General features: G+C 42.5%; 1 protein-coding gene across 3 annotated transcripts in view; it reads right to left on the bottom strand.

Moving 5' to 3' along the window:
• Pde5a (phosphodiesterase 5A) overlaps positions 1 to 17974 on the bottom strand; it is a 121225-nt gene that overhangs the window by 34158 nt on the left and 69093 nt on the right. For all 3 annotated transcript variants that reach the window (XM_050145701.1, XM_050145848.1, XM_050145785.1), the window contains 2 exons: positions 8806 to 8981; positions 7480 to 7539 (listed from right to left, as the gene is read on the bottom strand). In XM_050145701.1, coding sequence (XP_050001658.1) covers positions 7480 to 7539; positions 8806 to 8981 — 236 coding nt within the window. The remainder of the gene's footprint in view (positions 1 to 7479; positions 7540 to 8805; positions 8982 to 17974) is intronic.

Genomic DNA, 17974 nt, shown 5'->3' with positions numbered 1-17974 from the left:
CAAATGGCTGAGAAACAACACTTAAGGAAATGCTCAACATCCTTAGTCATCAGGAAAATGCAAATCAAAACTACTTTGAGACTTCATGCTACACTCAGAATGGCTAGCTAAGATCAATAAAACAATTGACAGTTCCTGCTGATGAGGATGTGGAGTAAGGGGAACACTCATCTCTCTGAGAGTACAAACTTGTACAACCACTATGGAAAACAGCGTGGTGGTTCCTCAAAAATTGATCTACCTGAAGATCTAGCTACACCATTCTTGGGCATATACCTGAAGGACACTTCATTGTACCAGAGACACATGTTCAACTATGTTCACTGTTGCAATATTCATAATAGCCAGAAATTGGAAACAACTTAGATGTATAAAAATGTGGTACACATTTAAAATGGAAGATCACTCAGCCATAAAAAATGAAACCATAAAATTCACAGGTAAATGGATGGAAACTAGGAAAAAATTCATCCTGAGTGAGGTACTCCAGATCAAGAAAGACAAATATGGTATGCGTCTGTGTATGTGTGGATACGGACTGTTAAGTCAATGATAACCAAACTACAATACACAGAACCTCAGAAGTTAAATGTAGAGTAAGGGTCTAGATATGGTGGGAGAAGAGAGCTCTCTCTAGGAAAGGAAAATAGAATAGATATCTATGGATAGATGGTGGGGGACTGGAATGAGATGATCAAATGTAGCTATATGTGGAAGGGAGAAGGGAGGAATACGGGGAGAGACAGATAAAATTAAGGACATCTGAGTGGTAGTATGGAAACCTAGTATAGTAGAAGCTTCCTAAAATATACATATATATGAAGGCAATATAAACGAAACTGCCAAATAAGGGGAGACACAGGGCCCCAGCTGGACATCTCTTGTCACCAAATGAAGCTTCCAGTACTGGGACTGGGCTACATTTAATTGAGTTGTTGGTCAAAGGGATCCCATGGGGATCCCCAAACAACACAGTCTGCTGCCAAGAATATAGGTTCCTCGTCACAAACTGACAGCAAGGCTCCATTGCTGAAGACAACACCCACAAAACTTCTTAAACATGGAGAAGGCAGGTTTGTGCCTACCTAGAGCCTTCACCCTTACATATTAGCATCTTTGATACAAGAAGGCACTCTGCTAGAGGCTACCAAAGAAGAAATGGAGCACCGACTCAGACAATCTCTTTTATCTACATTGGTGTCCTGCCTGCAAGATATGCTAATGCAATGGTAGAAAAAAGCTGGCTGGACTAATCAGCTAGTATCTGATTTGATTTAAAGTCTACTCCCTGAGATGGAACCCATACCCAATACTGCTTGGGTGCCCAAGACTGACAGTAGGTAGTTCATGGACCTAGGGCAAAACCAGATGACCCCTAATGACATTTTGCTATACTCAGAGATCACTGCTTTGCTCAGTCACCATCAGAGAGGCTTCCTCCTGCAGCAGACGGAAACAAATACAGAGACCCACAGCCAGACAATGCGCAGAGAGTGAGACACCTTGGGACACTCACCCCTAAGTGGGATGTCTCCATCAAATCTCCCCCTGCCCCAGGACTCAGGAAACCCTGCAGAATAGGAGGCAGAAAGAATGTAAAATGCAGAGAGGATGGAGGACACCAAGGAAACAACGTCCTCTAAATCAACAGTATAAATCAACAGTATCAGTGCACACATGAATGCACAGAGATGGAGGCAGCGTGCGCAGCATGGGGGTCCTAGAGCCGAAAGGAGAAGTGCAGCTACATCTATTTCGTGTGCCTCTCCTTGAACTCTTTTCCTTCTGTTTGCTTGTTTGTCTTATTCTATATGTTAGCTTTTGTTTTATCGTAGTTTATTTAATTACTAAGGAGGGAAGTGTAGCCTTACAGAACATAGAGTCTCTTTTCCGCTATCCAAATATCTGCCAGCATGGTTGATGTCGGTGAGAGTTGACAGGCCAGTGGCTTCCTGATCTACTCTATGTGTCTGATGGTATGTCCAGATATGATACAATAGTTCAGATATATTCTGTTCCAGGAACTCCTTCCTGGGGTCATTCATTGACTTCTTCAAATGATTTCAAAGAAAATGTTTGTCTGTCTTAAAACTCAAGGCAGTTTGTATTTCCTCCATTGAATCCTGACAATGGTCACTTTTGTAACAAAAGTGATTGTAGGCAACAGACCCTCATGACTCAGAATCTGAGATTGGATAATTGATACAGAATCAGAAGAACCCAGAATTCCATCAGAGTAGCATATACAAATTGTTAAAAATACAACTTCTTGGGCCCAATGCAGAGTTAGTGAACTAGAAAAGCCAGGAGTACACCCTTGCCATTTGTGTGTTGCGATGAGCCTTCCAAGTGATTCCGATGGATGCAACACTGTGAGACCCAGTGCTTCAGGAGAGGCCATCCACAGCTAATGACACAGCCGTTTACGTGGTCAGTGTGGCTGTCTCCAATGAAATGCCCTTTGTGGGTCCACTGGTAAATGCCAGGCCACAGTCTAATGGGCAGAAACCACAAGGGGAGCTGGCTGCTTCGCTGCTGCTTCAGAAGGGTGAAACACAGAAGCTGCTCTAGACTTCAATCTTTTTTGGTTCAAACCATGATCAGAAAATAAGACAATTTATGGGTTTCCTAAAAGAATTTGACAGACAAAATCCAGATAAATCTTCAGCAAGTTGCAGAATCACAATCCATGTTGAAATCAGACACGTCACAGGCATGTTCAAATCTCCCGTGTCTCAGTTAGAGCACTGATGAAGAGGGAGTGTAGCATTAAGACAGTAGGGTACAGCTGCACAGGTTCAAGTTTCTCAGTAAACCGAGAGGCTGGCCTTGAACTCACAGAGATCCAACCGTCTCTGCCTGCTGAGCGCTGGGATTAAAGGTGTGCACCACCACTGCCCAACTATGATTGTATTTTTCAAATGTATGGTTTCCATGAAAACTATTAAGCATGTGAACATGGAAAATATCCCACTTGGGTAAAATAAATATACTAATCATTTAAAGATTATTGAATTTCTTAGTTTTGGTGAAGGCTACTGTTTTGCCTATAGGAAATGTCTTAGCACAGGGCTACACAATCTATTTGATTGTGTATTCTTTATATCAAAATAAATAAATAAACAAAAAAAAAAAAAACAAGCCACATGGATATCAGGGCATTCAGTTTGCCTTAGATCTTAAGTATCAGCTCTCAAGCCCCAAATAGAAATCAAGGGGACTGAAACATGTCTTTACAGCCAGCCGTTAATAAAAGGCTCCTTCTGCACAAGAAATATTTATTAAAATAAGTTTGAAAAGAAGGGGAGCTATTGAACTTGCTCTTCCATAAAATGTCAAATTCTTCCAATAGCGTCAATGTTTTATAAAGTCATTTTGTTCCATTTCTCTTTGATATTTAGTCAGTAAAAATGAGAAATTTCAATTAGTTCTCATTTTAAGGAAAAAATTTTCAGGGATCAAATGAATATATTTGATAGGTCATACCAGTGGCTTCAAAGAAAGGTCTCCTGCCAAGTGCTGGATGCTCCCCTGTGGGCCCTGACCAATACTCCCATCTCAGGTGCCCTAGGCAAAGGATGACAAGGCCATTCCAACCTTTGAAGAAAGCCCCTGTGACAGCCACTATCCTACACCCTGCGGAAGACTGCTACCTCTGTTCCGCACTTTCAAACTCTCAACATGTATGTTTAAAAAGGAAACACACACAGTTTTTATTGCTATTAGAATGTATCTTTTTTCCAAGACAGGGGTGCACTCAAACACAAATGAGAAGAATCTACAGAGACTTAGGTGCACCAGGCAGTTTGGAACCCATTCTTCTAGCGAGACGTAGACAAGACACAGAGGCAGAGAACTTGAATATTTTCATTAGTTACTAAATCAGTATGTTTCCTTCTTTCTTGAATTAAATAAGTGGTTCCTTTAACTTTAGTAGGGAAGACATATATTAAAAACTTGGATAATGAGCTTACATTTTTTAAAAATCATACAACAAGCTGGTTGTGGTGGCGCATGCCGGTAGGATTTGCTGAAGGAGGCAGAGGCAGGAGGATCACGAGTTAGAGGCCAGCCTGGGCTACACATTTTAAAAAAATCATACAACAAAGCCATCATGATAAAATTCTTATATAAATACTTATAAGTATAAACTTAGAGGAACTTATGAGCATACTTTAATATACACAGACCTGCTATTATGTTGCTTACCTAGGTCCACATACAAACCTTATTTTAAAAACTGTGGTGTTTCCAAGCTATGCACAACCATTGTCTATAAGAAGTTCAATAACAGAGTCTCAGTATTTGGAGATGAGATTATGGCTAGAAATTGTCCACTAGGAAAAATCAAAGTGAGACAGGAAGACTCAAACAGATAACCTATTGAAATCTTGCATATGTGAAGAACACGTAGCTGTCTTATCATTTTAGATTTCTATAAAAAAAAAAGGATGCCTCCACCGAGAGGCCAGAGATGATCTTAGGCTCTGGCCCAGTTTAAGGAGGCTAATCCCTTACCGAGACCACAGATGACTGCGGTTCAGTAGCACTGGGTATCATCAAGACCCCAGGACCAACTCTTGGTTAAACTATCTAATTGAAAGTTTCAGGTTCTAATTGGTGAGTTTTTAAAGGATTTCCCCAGATCAAGGGCGATGAGTATCCTGCTGTGAGATATTTGATCTAGACACTGACTTAGGCATCAGATTTGGGTCAGGTCCTGGCTCTGTCCTTCACCGCAGTCGCCTGATCAAGGCTGGGCCTACATGGCATATCTAAAATGAGGGGAATTCTGTCCTAGGAAATCTTACCTCAGTGGCTACCATAGCCCTTTCTTTCTAATTTGGTTCTCAAAGAGACTCAAAGCACCTTTAAGACATCAAAAAATTCAGTTAGCTTCTAGATCCATCATCCACGATTCCGTAAAATTCAGTCGAAGCTGGACCAGAACAGACTCAGTGCCAAACCACGTAGTTTATTTTCTTTAATACCTATTTACTACCTATTGCTTTTCTTGTAGGACCAGAAGACAGAAGAAGCAATCAGTCACCCAGTCAGTCAAGCACACATTCGTGTTCCAATTGTTGGTTTAATCAAACTTACATTCTGTATCTTTCTTTAAGAGGTTATTTTACTTTTATTTCATGTGGATAACTTTGCTTGTAGGTATAAGTGTGTATCACTGTGTGATTGGCACCGGAAGAGGCCACATGAGGGCACTGGATCCCTGTAACTGAAGCTACAGGCAGCTGAAAGCTACAGTGTAGGTGCTGGGAACCAAACCCAGGTACTTTGCAAGAGTAGCTAATGTTCTCAACTACCAAATCATCCCCCAGCCCTATCTTCTGGTATCTCAATTAACTTTAAAGAACCACGATCAGGTGACAGGGGTTCTTTTATTGCTTTCTCAGCAACCTGTGACTAAGGGTCATCAATATCATGGCAACACACTCAGTTGAAAGGCCCGATTTCTGTTATACTCAGTGTTAATCAAGAGAAGGACAGACGAAAAATGGGATTTAAAAAAAAAAATCAAGTTAAGTTGTGTGCACAGTGGGGAAGGGGGTGAGATGTTTGAATTTCCTATCAATTCTTTGGTTATGACAAGAGAATTGTATTCTGGATATAGTACATTTGGTACATATATTGCTTAATCTCCGAAGAGTAAAATTTCAAAACAGGAGTTAGGAAAATATGTGACAGCTTTTGAATTTATTTTACAGTTGCAACAGACATAAACAAGCAAACACATGGCAGAGACAGCGATTTGGGGGAATTGCTGGGTTATGCAGACACCTGGGTAGTTGGAGCTGTAGAAGAATTTTTATCTGGTTGACAGAAAGCTAGACTTGAAATCGCTTGCTGAATTTCAACCGATTTAGATAAATTACTTGACCTACAAAAGACGTAGCCCTACATAGCTCAGTGCAGCTGCCAGACATCTATTTTCTAAATGGAGCCACAGATGGCCCTGAACAATACGCTGCACAGCAATTTCCCGCTATTCCAGAGTGATTTTCTCTTGCTAAAATTATAGGCATAATTGAGAAAGCCAAGTTTAGACTTTTGTGAAAGACTCTGCTCTTTCTGAAGTGCAAAACAGAGTTTCATACTCCAGTGATGTTTTTTAGCATCGCCTTGAGAAGCTGCTGAGTTTGCTCTTTGGATTTCCATAAGACACTTGGCAGGGTATGGCTTTTCCTTTACCTTGACACTGCTTCATGCCTTGCGGGGCTTGAGAGCACAGAATGTTTCCTACTCACAGTGTACATATAATTGAGTAATAGGTCTCGTTAGTGGACTAGGCAAATTTGCTAATTAACTTGGGTGAGGTAGTTCACACCTATACTTCTAGGACTGGAGAGCTTGAGGCAAGAGGGATGTCAGGAGTTCAAGTGAGTTCCAGGCCAGGCTGGGCTACTGTGATAGAGCCTGTCTCCTGTCCCAACAACAACAACAACAACAACAACAAAATGTCAATTAAGCCCAAGGCAAATGACACTTTTAAACCCTGTGTGACCTTTCAGACACAATCACCTACTGATTTCCTTGCTGTCCTTGCCAGATGACTCATGTTCCTACCCATGACAATTTAACTAAGGATGTCTCCAAGGCCTCTTTCTACTGGCCTTTCAACTCCTGGGTTCAGCGCCCTACACCAACGTATGAACTTCTGTCTCATTCCCTCGGCTGCAAGGCCGCGTGAACTTGAAGTTCTTTGGCGTTTCTAGGCCCCAGGGTGGTCTTCACAACACAGCTGTAGCTTCCATAAGAACACGTCGGTAACGCATAAAGAGGTTACGTTCTGGCAAGCTACGGTGTCGATAACAAGGAAAGAGAATGTCTATGATCCGTTCCAACTTTCCACCCCTGGCCCACACATTTCTTTTTCTCAGATACACCTAGCTGTGTCACAGCAACGGATTTAAAACGCAAGCATTGTAAGTGCATCAAACGAACCGTTGAGGGCTGAGTGTCAGGGCCTCAAATTTACACGGACCGCTACCGGAGCGTTCCCAGCAGAGACCCAGAGTGTCTGGCATGTGTCCTGAATCACGACAGGACTCCAGGAACCAACCTTATCTGATCCGATCCCAATTTCAAGCACCCTGCCGTAAACCATATTGGTCAGAAATCGGATCGCTCTCAGTTCTTGACAGTGCAGAGCCCGTTACCGGCGACAACCAACCATCTGCAGTCACCCACCTCAGTCTCCCCAGTAAATAAAAACTAAGTTAATTTTGGTGAAAGAAAGAGGCGAACTGGAAAAAAAAAACAATCAGGATAACAGAATAATATTACAAAGTCAACATAAGTCAGTGGTGTTTTGTATTACTGGTGACTTTGTACCCTATCAAGAAAAGTACCGTTAATCAACATAAATAATTCCTGTGATCACCTAAATATCACCACTAGTGAAAAGCACTTGTATATTAACTAGATGGCTGTGGTCAGCAAGTTTTCAAAAGAAAGGATTACCGCTAAAGCCTGGAGCTCTCTTGTTTCTTCCTCCGCCGCTGACGCGTGATAGGACAGGACCTAGGGGTAAGACAGGAGTCCAGGTTACCCAGACAATACGATTAATGCACACAGAACACCAGCTTGGGATGCTCCCCCAACTTCCTGGAGAGGTTACTAGGCTCCTCTGACTGCCAGCCCCTGCTTGTGGTTTTCGTCAACACAGCGAAACCTGCATGGAGGGTGGAGTGTTTGCACCTGAAGTGAAGCTCCTTAATTTTAGAGGAAATCCTGAAACTGTCACTCTGATGCTGTTGACATAACAAACTCCTTATCTATAAGTCACTCTGGAAATCATCTCTGGCTCACCCACGGCAGCAAGTGTTTATTTTGAACTGCTTTTCAGAAATGTCCTTTTGTACAGAATACGGGAATAGAACTCTCGCATGAATAGACATATTTAAGTCGCTATTTGTAAAGAAAAAAAAATGGTTCTCAGGTGAGGCCTGTAATAACCATCAAATCCATGCAGAAAACTGCAGGCTGGGATGAATGGTCACGCAGATTTAAAGATGCCCTTAGAGTCTACAAGTCAAGAGCAGAACAGATAAAGCTATCCACAGCAGCTGAGGACACCGGGTCTATTAAGTTCACAATGGAACCAGGACCCAGTGCTACCCTAAGGTCGGGCTTACTTTAAATCTTCTAATTTGACAAAAAAAAAAAAAAAAAAATTGTAATTCTTGTTTTCAAAAAATCGTAACTTCTAAGTAATGAGGAGTTATTTTAGATATTCCTTTTGAACAAAAAATGTGGTTGTGCAGAATGTTTTTTTTAATTCTTTAAATTTTTTACTTTAAAGTTCTATTTGACAGCAGCAGCAATATTTACAGCCTCCCCATGAACCCATCTGGATCAAAAGCTTCAGAATCAAGAGGCCATGGACCTCTGTCTGAAAGAGGCTTGATTTCTTTACAGGGATCCTCATGGACAGAAACATGGGGGCGCTAGACAGGGAAGAGACGGACTGGGGGCACTGGGCAGCGGGCATCTGTGTGGAGGAAGTAGATATGGCAAACACTGCTTTGGGCAGAAAAGGCGGGGGATGGGCCAGAGTCTTGGCTTGGTCATCTGGACCTTGGCGAGAGTCTAATACTTGAAATCTACTTTCTTTAACTTTTAAATAAGTGTACCGACATTGATAAAGGTACAGACATCATCGTGAGAATCACATGTGTCTGTGCGGATACACTGCCAGAACACACACCCACACTGCTCACGTTGGGAGGGAAAGGAGAAGCCCCGCACGTGGCCGAGCAGACCAAATCCCGCCAGCTTTGTCCTCACCTCTAATGTCACCATTTGCTTGGCCATGGCTCTCTCCACCGCCTCATACATCTGTGTGTTCTGGATCCCCAAGCCACAGAAGATAACAAAGGCTTCCAGGAACTGCTCATCATTTTGGTTGAAAGGTTTAATCTTGCCAGTGTTCTCCTCCATCTTATTAACCAGTTGGCAGACTCCTGCAACAATCCGAGAAATTAAGCAGACGTGAGTGTTCGTCACCAGAGCTCCGATCAACCTTAACATTCACCCCCAAAGGTTGTCTGGCGGTTTTCTCTTAGAAATGCCTGGCATGTCCAAGTAGAAGTTCATATCTGCTTAGTGACTTCTACAAATAAACCTAGGAAAGTAACCCTGATTAATTTACATGAGCGTTAGTTTCACACAGCCCTGAATGTATATCATCTATGACTCAAAAAAAAAAAAAAATTGTAGAGAAGGATCTCCCTCCAGATTAGTCATGAACTTCAGGTCAGTTGAGTCCCCAAAGACAATTTGTCCTTTGGAAACTAATTGGATTTTTGTACAAGTGCCAAGAGAACAGTTTTGATGCAGATCGGAGTTTTGGGTCACATAGTCGGGCCTTCTGAGAAATCAGAGTTTAAATATGCAATTACATACATACTGAGCAGAATACAGAAAATAGGCCAATCGCACAGGCCGCTTCAGATACACACTCAGGTGTCCAAGACAATCACTTGGAAGGAGATAAACACAGGAACAATGACTATTCTAGAGATAAGAGCAGATTTAGTCCCTAAAGAATATCACAGCCTTCTAAGTCCTGTCCTCGCTTATAGGTCAGTGGACGCAATTAGGCTACTGGAGGATTACCGTAATGTTATGATCAATCTTTACTCAGCTCGTGTCGCTGTGGGATTTTGTGTTTACAGAATGAGGTGGCTGCACAAGGAGTTGGAATACATGGCCTGCCATGGAGTAAAATGTGTCAACGTTTTTAATCACATGGTCTCTAAATACAAGACTTCCTGTACCTAGGCCTCCACTGTGGGATGGGCACTGTGCCGGGTACTTGATTAGACACAAAATGTCTGGTCCTCGTGATCGTCCTTGTGAAGGTGGCGGGACCATTGCAGGAATGACGAAAGGGCTGTTGTTGCATTTGATCATAGCCACACAGCACACACATGGGAGTCTAAAAGCAGTCTCCGCCTTGGCCTCCTCCCAACTTCCTCCACTTCACAGGTTTATTTACATGGAACGTTCCGATCGCCCACCCCTTTGCCTTGGCCGTTCCATCGACCTGCACCAGCATCACTGCCCACTGGTCTTCTGCCTGTCTCCCAGGTGAAGACTACATGTTCGTCACAATGAGACCCCCGGCTTCCCCACTCACACACAGGGCAGGCGCTTCTTTTCCCTCTGTGGAGTTACCCTTGGTGAATAACAGCAGACCTCACTTCTGTTTCTTTCTTAGCTGTATGTTGGGCTTAGCAATCCACTTCCTCCCAGTTCCCCTTTCTCAGCTAACAAAAGCCCCGGCAGGGAGGAAAAACTTAAGAAAACAAAATGCTGAGCTAATGAACAGATGCGGTACCCCAGCTCTGACCCGAGGTACTTTTCCCATGGAGATTGTATCGACTATTAGCCCTTATTTTTCCTGAAGCACAAAAGATTTTCATGGTCTGTGATGACATCCGATTGCATATTAATTCCCTCTGTCACCATGGTGGCGTACTCTCTTCTTAACACTGCAGATGATCTGGGCCCTGCTTTGCACTTCTGCTTGCCTATGTGGATCCGTGTGTGTGTTCTGCTTGCCTATGTGGATCCGTGTGTGCGTTCTGCTTGCCTATGTGGATCCGTGTGTGCGTTCTGCTTGCCTATGTGGATCCGTGTGTGCGTTCTGCTTGCCTATGTAGATACGTGTGTGTATTTCTGCTTGCCTATGTGGATCCGAGTGTGTGTTCTGCTTGCCTATGTAGATACGTGTGTGTATTTCTGCTTGCCTCTGTAGATACGTGTGTGCTTTCCCATCAGCATCAGGCAGGGAACCACCTTTCCAACACTACTCTATTACAAAACCAAACTTCAAGCGAGACAGGAGGAATGCAGACAATGCAAGCAAAAAGACAAGCATAAAAGAGCAGTCAGCGTGCATTATCTTAACGACACACATCCCGAATTTGGTAAAAATGCAGGGGTTATGCCCTCTCATCTCCGCGGCTCCTCACGTTATAACTACGGGAGACTGTTTATGTAGGCTCTGGCTGTCTCCCAGTTGGCATTTTCCTGGGAGTCATGCGATTCATGCTGTTATGCTCAGATCGTGGTGGAAGTGTCTTCCAGTTTTTACAGAAGTCATCATCTATGTGATGGTCAATGCTCAGAAATAAGATTTGTGCGTTACTTCATAACAATTCCTGCAGGCACATGAAGGGCGGTGTGACAGAGGGCCTGGGATGTGCACATCAGGCAGCTCGCTAAGCTGTGTCCTAACGAAGCCTTTTTTGTAGTGATTCAAATCTGTCCTATCTAAAATTCACTAAACAAATAAGTTAAGAGGTATTAACGGATCTGGAGAAGCAGCACAGTGGTAGACTGCTGGTCTAATATATGCAAATCGCTGGGCCAAAAAGAAAAAAAGAAAAACGGGATGAGGAATATTAAATTCTACCTCTGGAGTTGCTCAGAAATTATTTAAATGAAATGCCACGTGAATATTAAGTTCTCTGTAACAACCACGGCCCAACGCAGACCAGATCAAATGTGTCTGTGTTACAAGCCATCACTACAGGTGCAGAAATATAGAATTAAACTCCAGGGCAAGAAAAGGAGACTGAAGACAAAGAGCCATTTAAGTATATAATCAAATTCTCTCTTGAAAATGGGCTGCGCAGCATTCATGCTTAGCCGACTGATCTCATTAAATCCTCAGAAAATTTCATTAGAGCAAGCAAAAATATATGGGAAGGTTTATAAGAAACAAATGGAGTCCCTCTTAGGGAAATATTTAAGGCTTGGGTACATCTATAGTTTAAACTTTCACCATTTCTTCACTAATGATCCGGGAGAAGAGCTAAACAATGCAGTGATGAAACGTGGGTCGTTTGTGTTTTGAAAAGTTGCTATATAGAATCAAAGATACTGGAAAAATATTTCATGAATACCAACTAATAAATATAATCATAAAGTAAAATAATGCCCAAAACCATAGTAGGAGGAAAGGAAGCAATAATAAAATCAAACAGTAAATTATCAGTGTCCCCTAAGATTATAAGGGGGGTCACTTATACAGACATCACCTCATGAGACCATGGCAACTGTAAGGGTTGGTACCAAGGCCCCTCTGGAAGTCACAGTGAGGATGGCTCTGAAATCCTGCCGCTGCTCCTGGGACTCATAGTCTGCACCCAAGCCCCGGTATTTTGGCAAAACAGGGTTAAGGCATATATATTTTGCTAGAGCCACAGGTCCTCTCCATAAATGTAAACATCAAAATTAGCATCTGGCATTAAAATACATAAAACCTACCTTAACACCTTAATTTTTTTTTTTTTTTTGGTAAATTTAATTTTGCAGAACAGGGTTTCTCTGTGTAGCCCTGGCTGTCCTGGAACTCACTCTATGGACCAGGTTGTTCTTAAACTCAGAGATCTGCCTGCCTCTGCTTCCCGAGTGCTAGGATTAAAGATGTGTGCCACCATGCCTGGCTTTTGTTTTTCCTCCAATAATCTCAGGCCAGAAAGTTTAAAAAATATATATACAAGATTTAATGTTGTAAAAAAAACCTTTGTACTAATTTTTATCAATAATTTTAACTCAGGATATTTTTTAATAAATATTTAATAAATATTTTTCTAAACCAAATATTTAATTTTTCAAGTATTCAAGAGAATGATCTTCAAAAGAACTGATTCCTGGCATTGGGTTTTTTATTTGCAAGTCTATGGTGTCTGGCAAGGGCACTGTCACCAATGAGAGGGTAAAACCCATTAAGTTATGTATAGATTAGTGTTAGTTGTCCTTCTCCACGCCACCATGCCTCCCTTCAGTCCCGCAACCAATTTCACTCCTCCTGCTCCATTAGTCCCTCTTGCCCCTTTCTGAAGAGTCATTTTTAAGGGTGTGACCCTTCATAGGTTGATCATGTTCCAAAAATGGCCCCCCACTCAATAGTATTGGGGCAGCACGACTTGGGGGTACAGCGTGCACCACCATGCCTGGCTATCAGCACATCGTTATCTTAGTGAAAACCATTTCTTCTCTATCTGCAGTTCTATCCCGTCTCCTGCTTCTGTGGTGCTTCTCTCCTATCCCTGTTTTGTATATTAGAGACTCATTTTTATCCACTCCCCCATCTCTTGTTTAGGTTAGTTTTTTTTCCCAGTTTCCTTCTCCCGCTTTCTCCCTTCCTGTTTATTTTGGAAAGAGGAAGGGAGACAGGTGCTTCTTTGAGATCGCTTTAGTTGGAAACTAGGTTACAATAATTTCATTAATTCTTGGTTGATAATAAAACATTACGTTCTTCAGAAATTCCTTAGTGTTTCCTGCCAAATACAGAGATGTTCCTTCCTTTCCCAGTGTTTTCCTTATTCTTCAGTCAAATCTCAAAGCAAATCTCCACTTTTATAATTTTTAACTCCAAGTTCTTAGTTCTAGTTATTTTTTAAAGCTAGTCTGCAAAACAGGTTTTATTAAGACTCTTTTCAATCATTGTATTTTGACAGCCCCAACCTCCCCATTTCCCTTTGTGCTGGTTTCCCCGATAATTCCCCTTATCATTCCATACACATATTTGTGTGTCTGTAGTTAAGTCTACCCTCTGCATAGGAACCATGGTTACTGTGCCTTTCTTTCCCAGTTATGCTCAGTGGCTCTTCCAACCCTTTTGGCTTAGATCTCTGTCTATCTTCCTCATTATCATTCTTATATACACATGTATGAGTATATACATGGACACCTATGAGCACAAGGATGATAATGTACACACACACATATGTTCTGCATATGAGAGAAAACGTGGTATTTGTCTTTTGTGCTTGGCTTATTTTACTTGATGTAATTACCTCCGGTTTCATCCATTTTGCCTGCAAATGGCACAACTGCTTTCTTCTTTGCCACTAGATAAAATCCCCCTATGTACATATACCACATTCATCTCTGCTGCTGGACATTTAGAACGGTTCTACATCTTGGTGACTGTGAATACGGCAGCAATAAGTATGGGTGTATTTCCTCTAATGCTTCTTAAACAATGTGCTATATGATACTTTGATTTTTATTTTTGTATTTTCTTACTAATAACATGGTGACATAACCCATCTAAAACAGGGACACTGAAAGGTTTCTGTGTTTCCACTGAATGGTGATTTCTCCAAAGAGCACTCTAAACAAAGGAGGGAGAAATTGGAGGGAGAACAGAGAGGCAATAAATGGTGCATCTAAGATTATAATATATAATATTTATAATATTTACATATATATAAGTCAAAAAGAAAATATGCTCTGAAATCGGTATGTAGAATAGAGAACAAAGTTTCCAGAAAATATGATATGGAAAAAGGGCACATTCAGCTTTATCAACTGGGCAAACAACTGGTTAAAAGGAATGAGTTCTGAAAGAGAAACATTTTCTTTCTGGACAGTGGCGGAAACATTCTGCATCAGGCAGAGACTACAAAAACGTTTGTTGATAGGAAAAAATACTTTGGGGAATAGAGTTGATGATACAACAGGCTCTGAAGTGGCCTAGTGTTTATAAATTCATCTGACTGTCAGTAACGACAACAAAGAAAAGGAAGGAAGATTCCAGAAAAACACTGGGGTGGCCTGTTTTTCTGCATGGATCTCTGGGAGGGGAGGGATTCTCTATTAGAATTGCATACTGGGATCTGGTCTGTGTCATGCAAGGCGAATTATCCCCACCACGATCTTTTCCACCCTGAACCTGCAGATAGATAAGGATGTGCAGAATTCAGTCGCCCCGCTTTGCCCCGCTTAGGAAACCGCAGGGTGCACCAGGCAATCTCCATCTCACACTGACAATGAACTTGAGTCCCTTACCTTGTCTGTGCCACAGAACCACACAGAAATGATTCATTGCATTTTAAACAGAATTTTCTCTTTCCAAAGACATTTGCTGGCTTTTGGTTCTGCTATTCAGTAGGAAAAAGTATATGCCCAAACAAGCCTGATTATTCCTATCCTTTTTTTTTTTGTTTTCTTTTGATTTTTATTTTCTGAGACAGAGTCTCTCTATTATGCGGCCCTAGCTGTCCTGGCAGTTACTATATGGGCCTCAGACTCACAGAGATGCACCTGTTGTGTGGCACCATGCTCAGCTGAATTCTTGCCATTCTTAGCTTAAAAATTGTTTTTTTTTCCTCACTTTTCTGAAACACAGACAAGATCAAAAGGTGAATTTGAGAGATCTAGGAAGTTATCAAGTGCTCCTAATAATTTACACGAGAGAAGCAGAGGGCTTAAGAGACCCTTCCCAGGAAATAGACAAGATCTCCTGAGAAAATTGGGAGCATGGCAGGGAAGAAGGGGGGGGGGACATGAGGAAATAGGATGATTACGATGGGGGAAGGACAGAGAGGGAGAGCAAGGAAAGAGATATCTTCATTGTGGGAGCCATTATGGGGCTAGCATGAAACCTCGCACCAGGGAAATTCCCAGGAAGCCACAAAGATGACCCCAGCTAAGACCCTCAGTAATAGTGGAGAGGGTGCCTGCACTGGCCTTCCCCTGTGATCAGATTAAGGACTACGTTAATTGTCATCATAGAACCTTCATCCAGCAATTGATGGTGTAAGACTTTAAGACAATCCTGAAGCCATTTTTGACAATTCTGAATCCTCTCAGCCTCTGTGCCATAGTGCTTCCCCTCCTCCCCTGGGAACCAAGGACCTAACAGCTACACTTGCACGTACTCAGTTCCTGAACAATTACCCATATACGTATGCTTTGGTTCTGTCCCCTGGGAAACGAGGTCAAAATGATCTCTTACCTCATCTGATCTGGCAACAGCTCTCCAGTCAATTATTGGTATTAGCCCTTTCAAATAAGCCAATCAGAATAGTCAAAGAACAACCCCCCTTGCTTCTGTGGCCCCTTTAAAAGTAGACTGTACCCGCTATTCGAGGTCCCTTGGCTTCCCGAATGCTGGGGGACCCTGTCATGACAGAATTAATAAAATCCTCATGCTTTTGCATCGGCTATGGTGTATGAGATGGTCTCTGGGGGCGACTCCTTCTCGGTGTTTGGACGCCAGAGTCCAACAATGGGAGCAGATGCAGAGATCCATAGCTAAGCACTGGCCAAGCTTCCAGAGACCGGTCGAATAGAAAGGGAGGAGCAATAATATGAGCAAAGGGGTCAAGACCATGATGGGGATACCCACAGAAACAGCTGACCTGAGCTAGTGGGAGCTCACTGACTCTAAATTGATAACAGTGGGGGGAGGGGAGGAAACTGGCATAGGACCAAAACTAGACCCTCGGATGTGGGTGACAGTCGTGTGGCTTGGGCAGTCTGTGGGGCCACTAGCAGTGGGGCCAGGATTTATCCCTGGTGCTTGAACTGGCTTTTTGGAGGGACACCTTACTCAGCCTAAATACAGAGGGGAGGTCCTTGGTCCTGCCTCAAACTGATGTGTCAGACTTTGTCGACTCCCCATGGAAAGCCTTACCCTCTCTGGGGAGTAGATAAGAGGTGGGGTGGGGGGAAAGGAGGGGGAGCAGGAGGAGGGAAGCGAGTGGGAACTGGGGCAGGTATGTAAAATGAGAAAAAGATCATTTAAAAATAAATTAAAATTTAAAAAGCTCAAAAAAGGTTAAAAAAAGGGGGGGACTCTATGGAAGTCATATTGGCTCAAGACATAATGGAATAATAGAACAAAAGAGAAATGTAATGATAAAACCCATTAATGTTTTATCAAATTCCTGGGCAATAACAACATTCTGGTAATAAAAAAAGTTCATAACTGTTAAAAAAAAAAAAAAGCCCCTTCCCCAGGCCTGTGCTCCCTAACTAGCTATGCTTAGAGTGCCGGAAGTGCCAGATAGCCCTCCCCCCCTTCCCACGTATTTTATCAAAGCGACATTGTTGAATAAACCATCTCCAGGTCTTCCTTCCTTCTTAGAACAACTTACTAGTAAAGGACACATTCCCGTGGGAACTCAATTTCACATTCTCAAAGGCCGCTCACCGCAGTTTCTTAGGTGGTTTTTAAAAGGATCGTATAATGCAGCTTCCTCTTTGGTCTCCTAGCAAGCAACATTTTATACCATAATATTTGTTGCTGATTTTAGAGACCGTTTGGTGATGATGTTTACAGATGTGTTTACATGCTCATTGGCTTCCAATCTTTTTTTTTTTTCTGAGCCCAAAGCAGTCCTGCTGAAGACACAGCCAGCACAGCAAGGCGTGGCCTACAAGCTTCTAGGGCTTTATAGTAGAACCTGAGTCTGAGTCTTGTCGGTGCATGACCTACAATGGTATGCTGGTGACAGGGCCTGACAAGACTGATGAATAAGACCAGCAAGGACAAGAAACAGATGCAAAGCAACCATGTCTTTTCCTATGCACTACGTTAGAAGAAAAATCGGATCAGAGAAGTCACACTGGTGGGCTTGGGACCAGATCACGGGAAGGTGGATCATGGAAAGTTTAACTGCCTCTTAGTAAAGGAACTGGGGTTGTGTCCAGCTTGGATAGGCACTTTCAACAACATTTGTAACACACACACACACACACACATGCACGCACGCACGGGTTCACGCACACACGCGCGTGCGCACACACACACACACACACACACCTGCCATGTTTACATGTAACCTTAAAGCTGTTCAGACTTTTAAAGGTCAATTTATACGTAAGTATTGCTCCACTAGGGTGTTAGTTTTAAATTTTAATCTTCAGAAGTCAGTTATATTTCCTCTATTTCTACAATCTTGGGAGCATGCTATTAGGTCAGGCTGCTTTCTCTGCCTTAACGGTGGAAAACTAGGATACAAAATAACATATTTTTGGTCTCTACTACGTAGTTTTGGCTGGCCTCAAATTCAGAAGTCTACCCGCCTCTTGAGCGCTGGGGCTGCAGTGACGTGCTGCCAGTGCCCAGCAATGCTTGCTCTGCTCTTAAGGAAGCATGAGATATCAAGGAGTAAACACACCAGTAACAGGGAACACCATTGTGTGG

The sequence above is a fragment of the Alexandromys fortis genome, unplaced genomic scaffold (assembly GCF_014885135.2).
Source record: "Alexandromys fortis isolate MF-2015 unplaced genomic scaffold, M_Fortis_MF-2015_v1.1 scaffold_19, whole genome shotgun sequence".
Lineage (NCBI taxonomy): Eukaryota > Metazoa > Chordata > Mammalia > Rodentia > Cricetidae > Alexandromys > Alexandromys fortis.
Note: the sequence above shows the minus strand (reverse complement) of the source record. Positions and strands in the feature narration are given on the sequence as shown.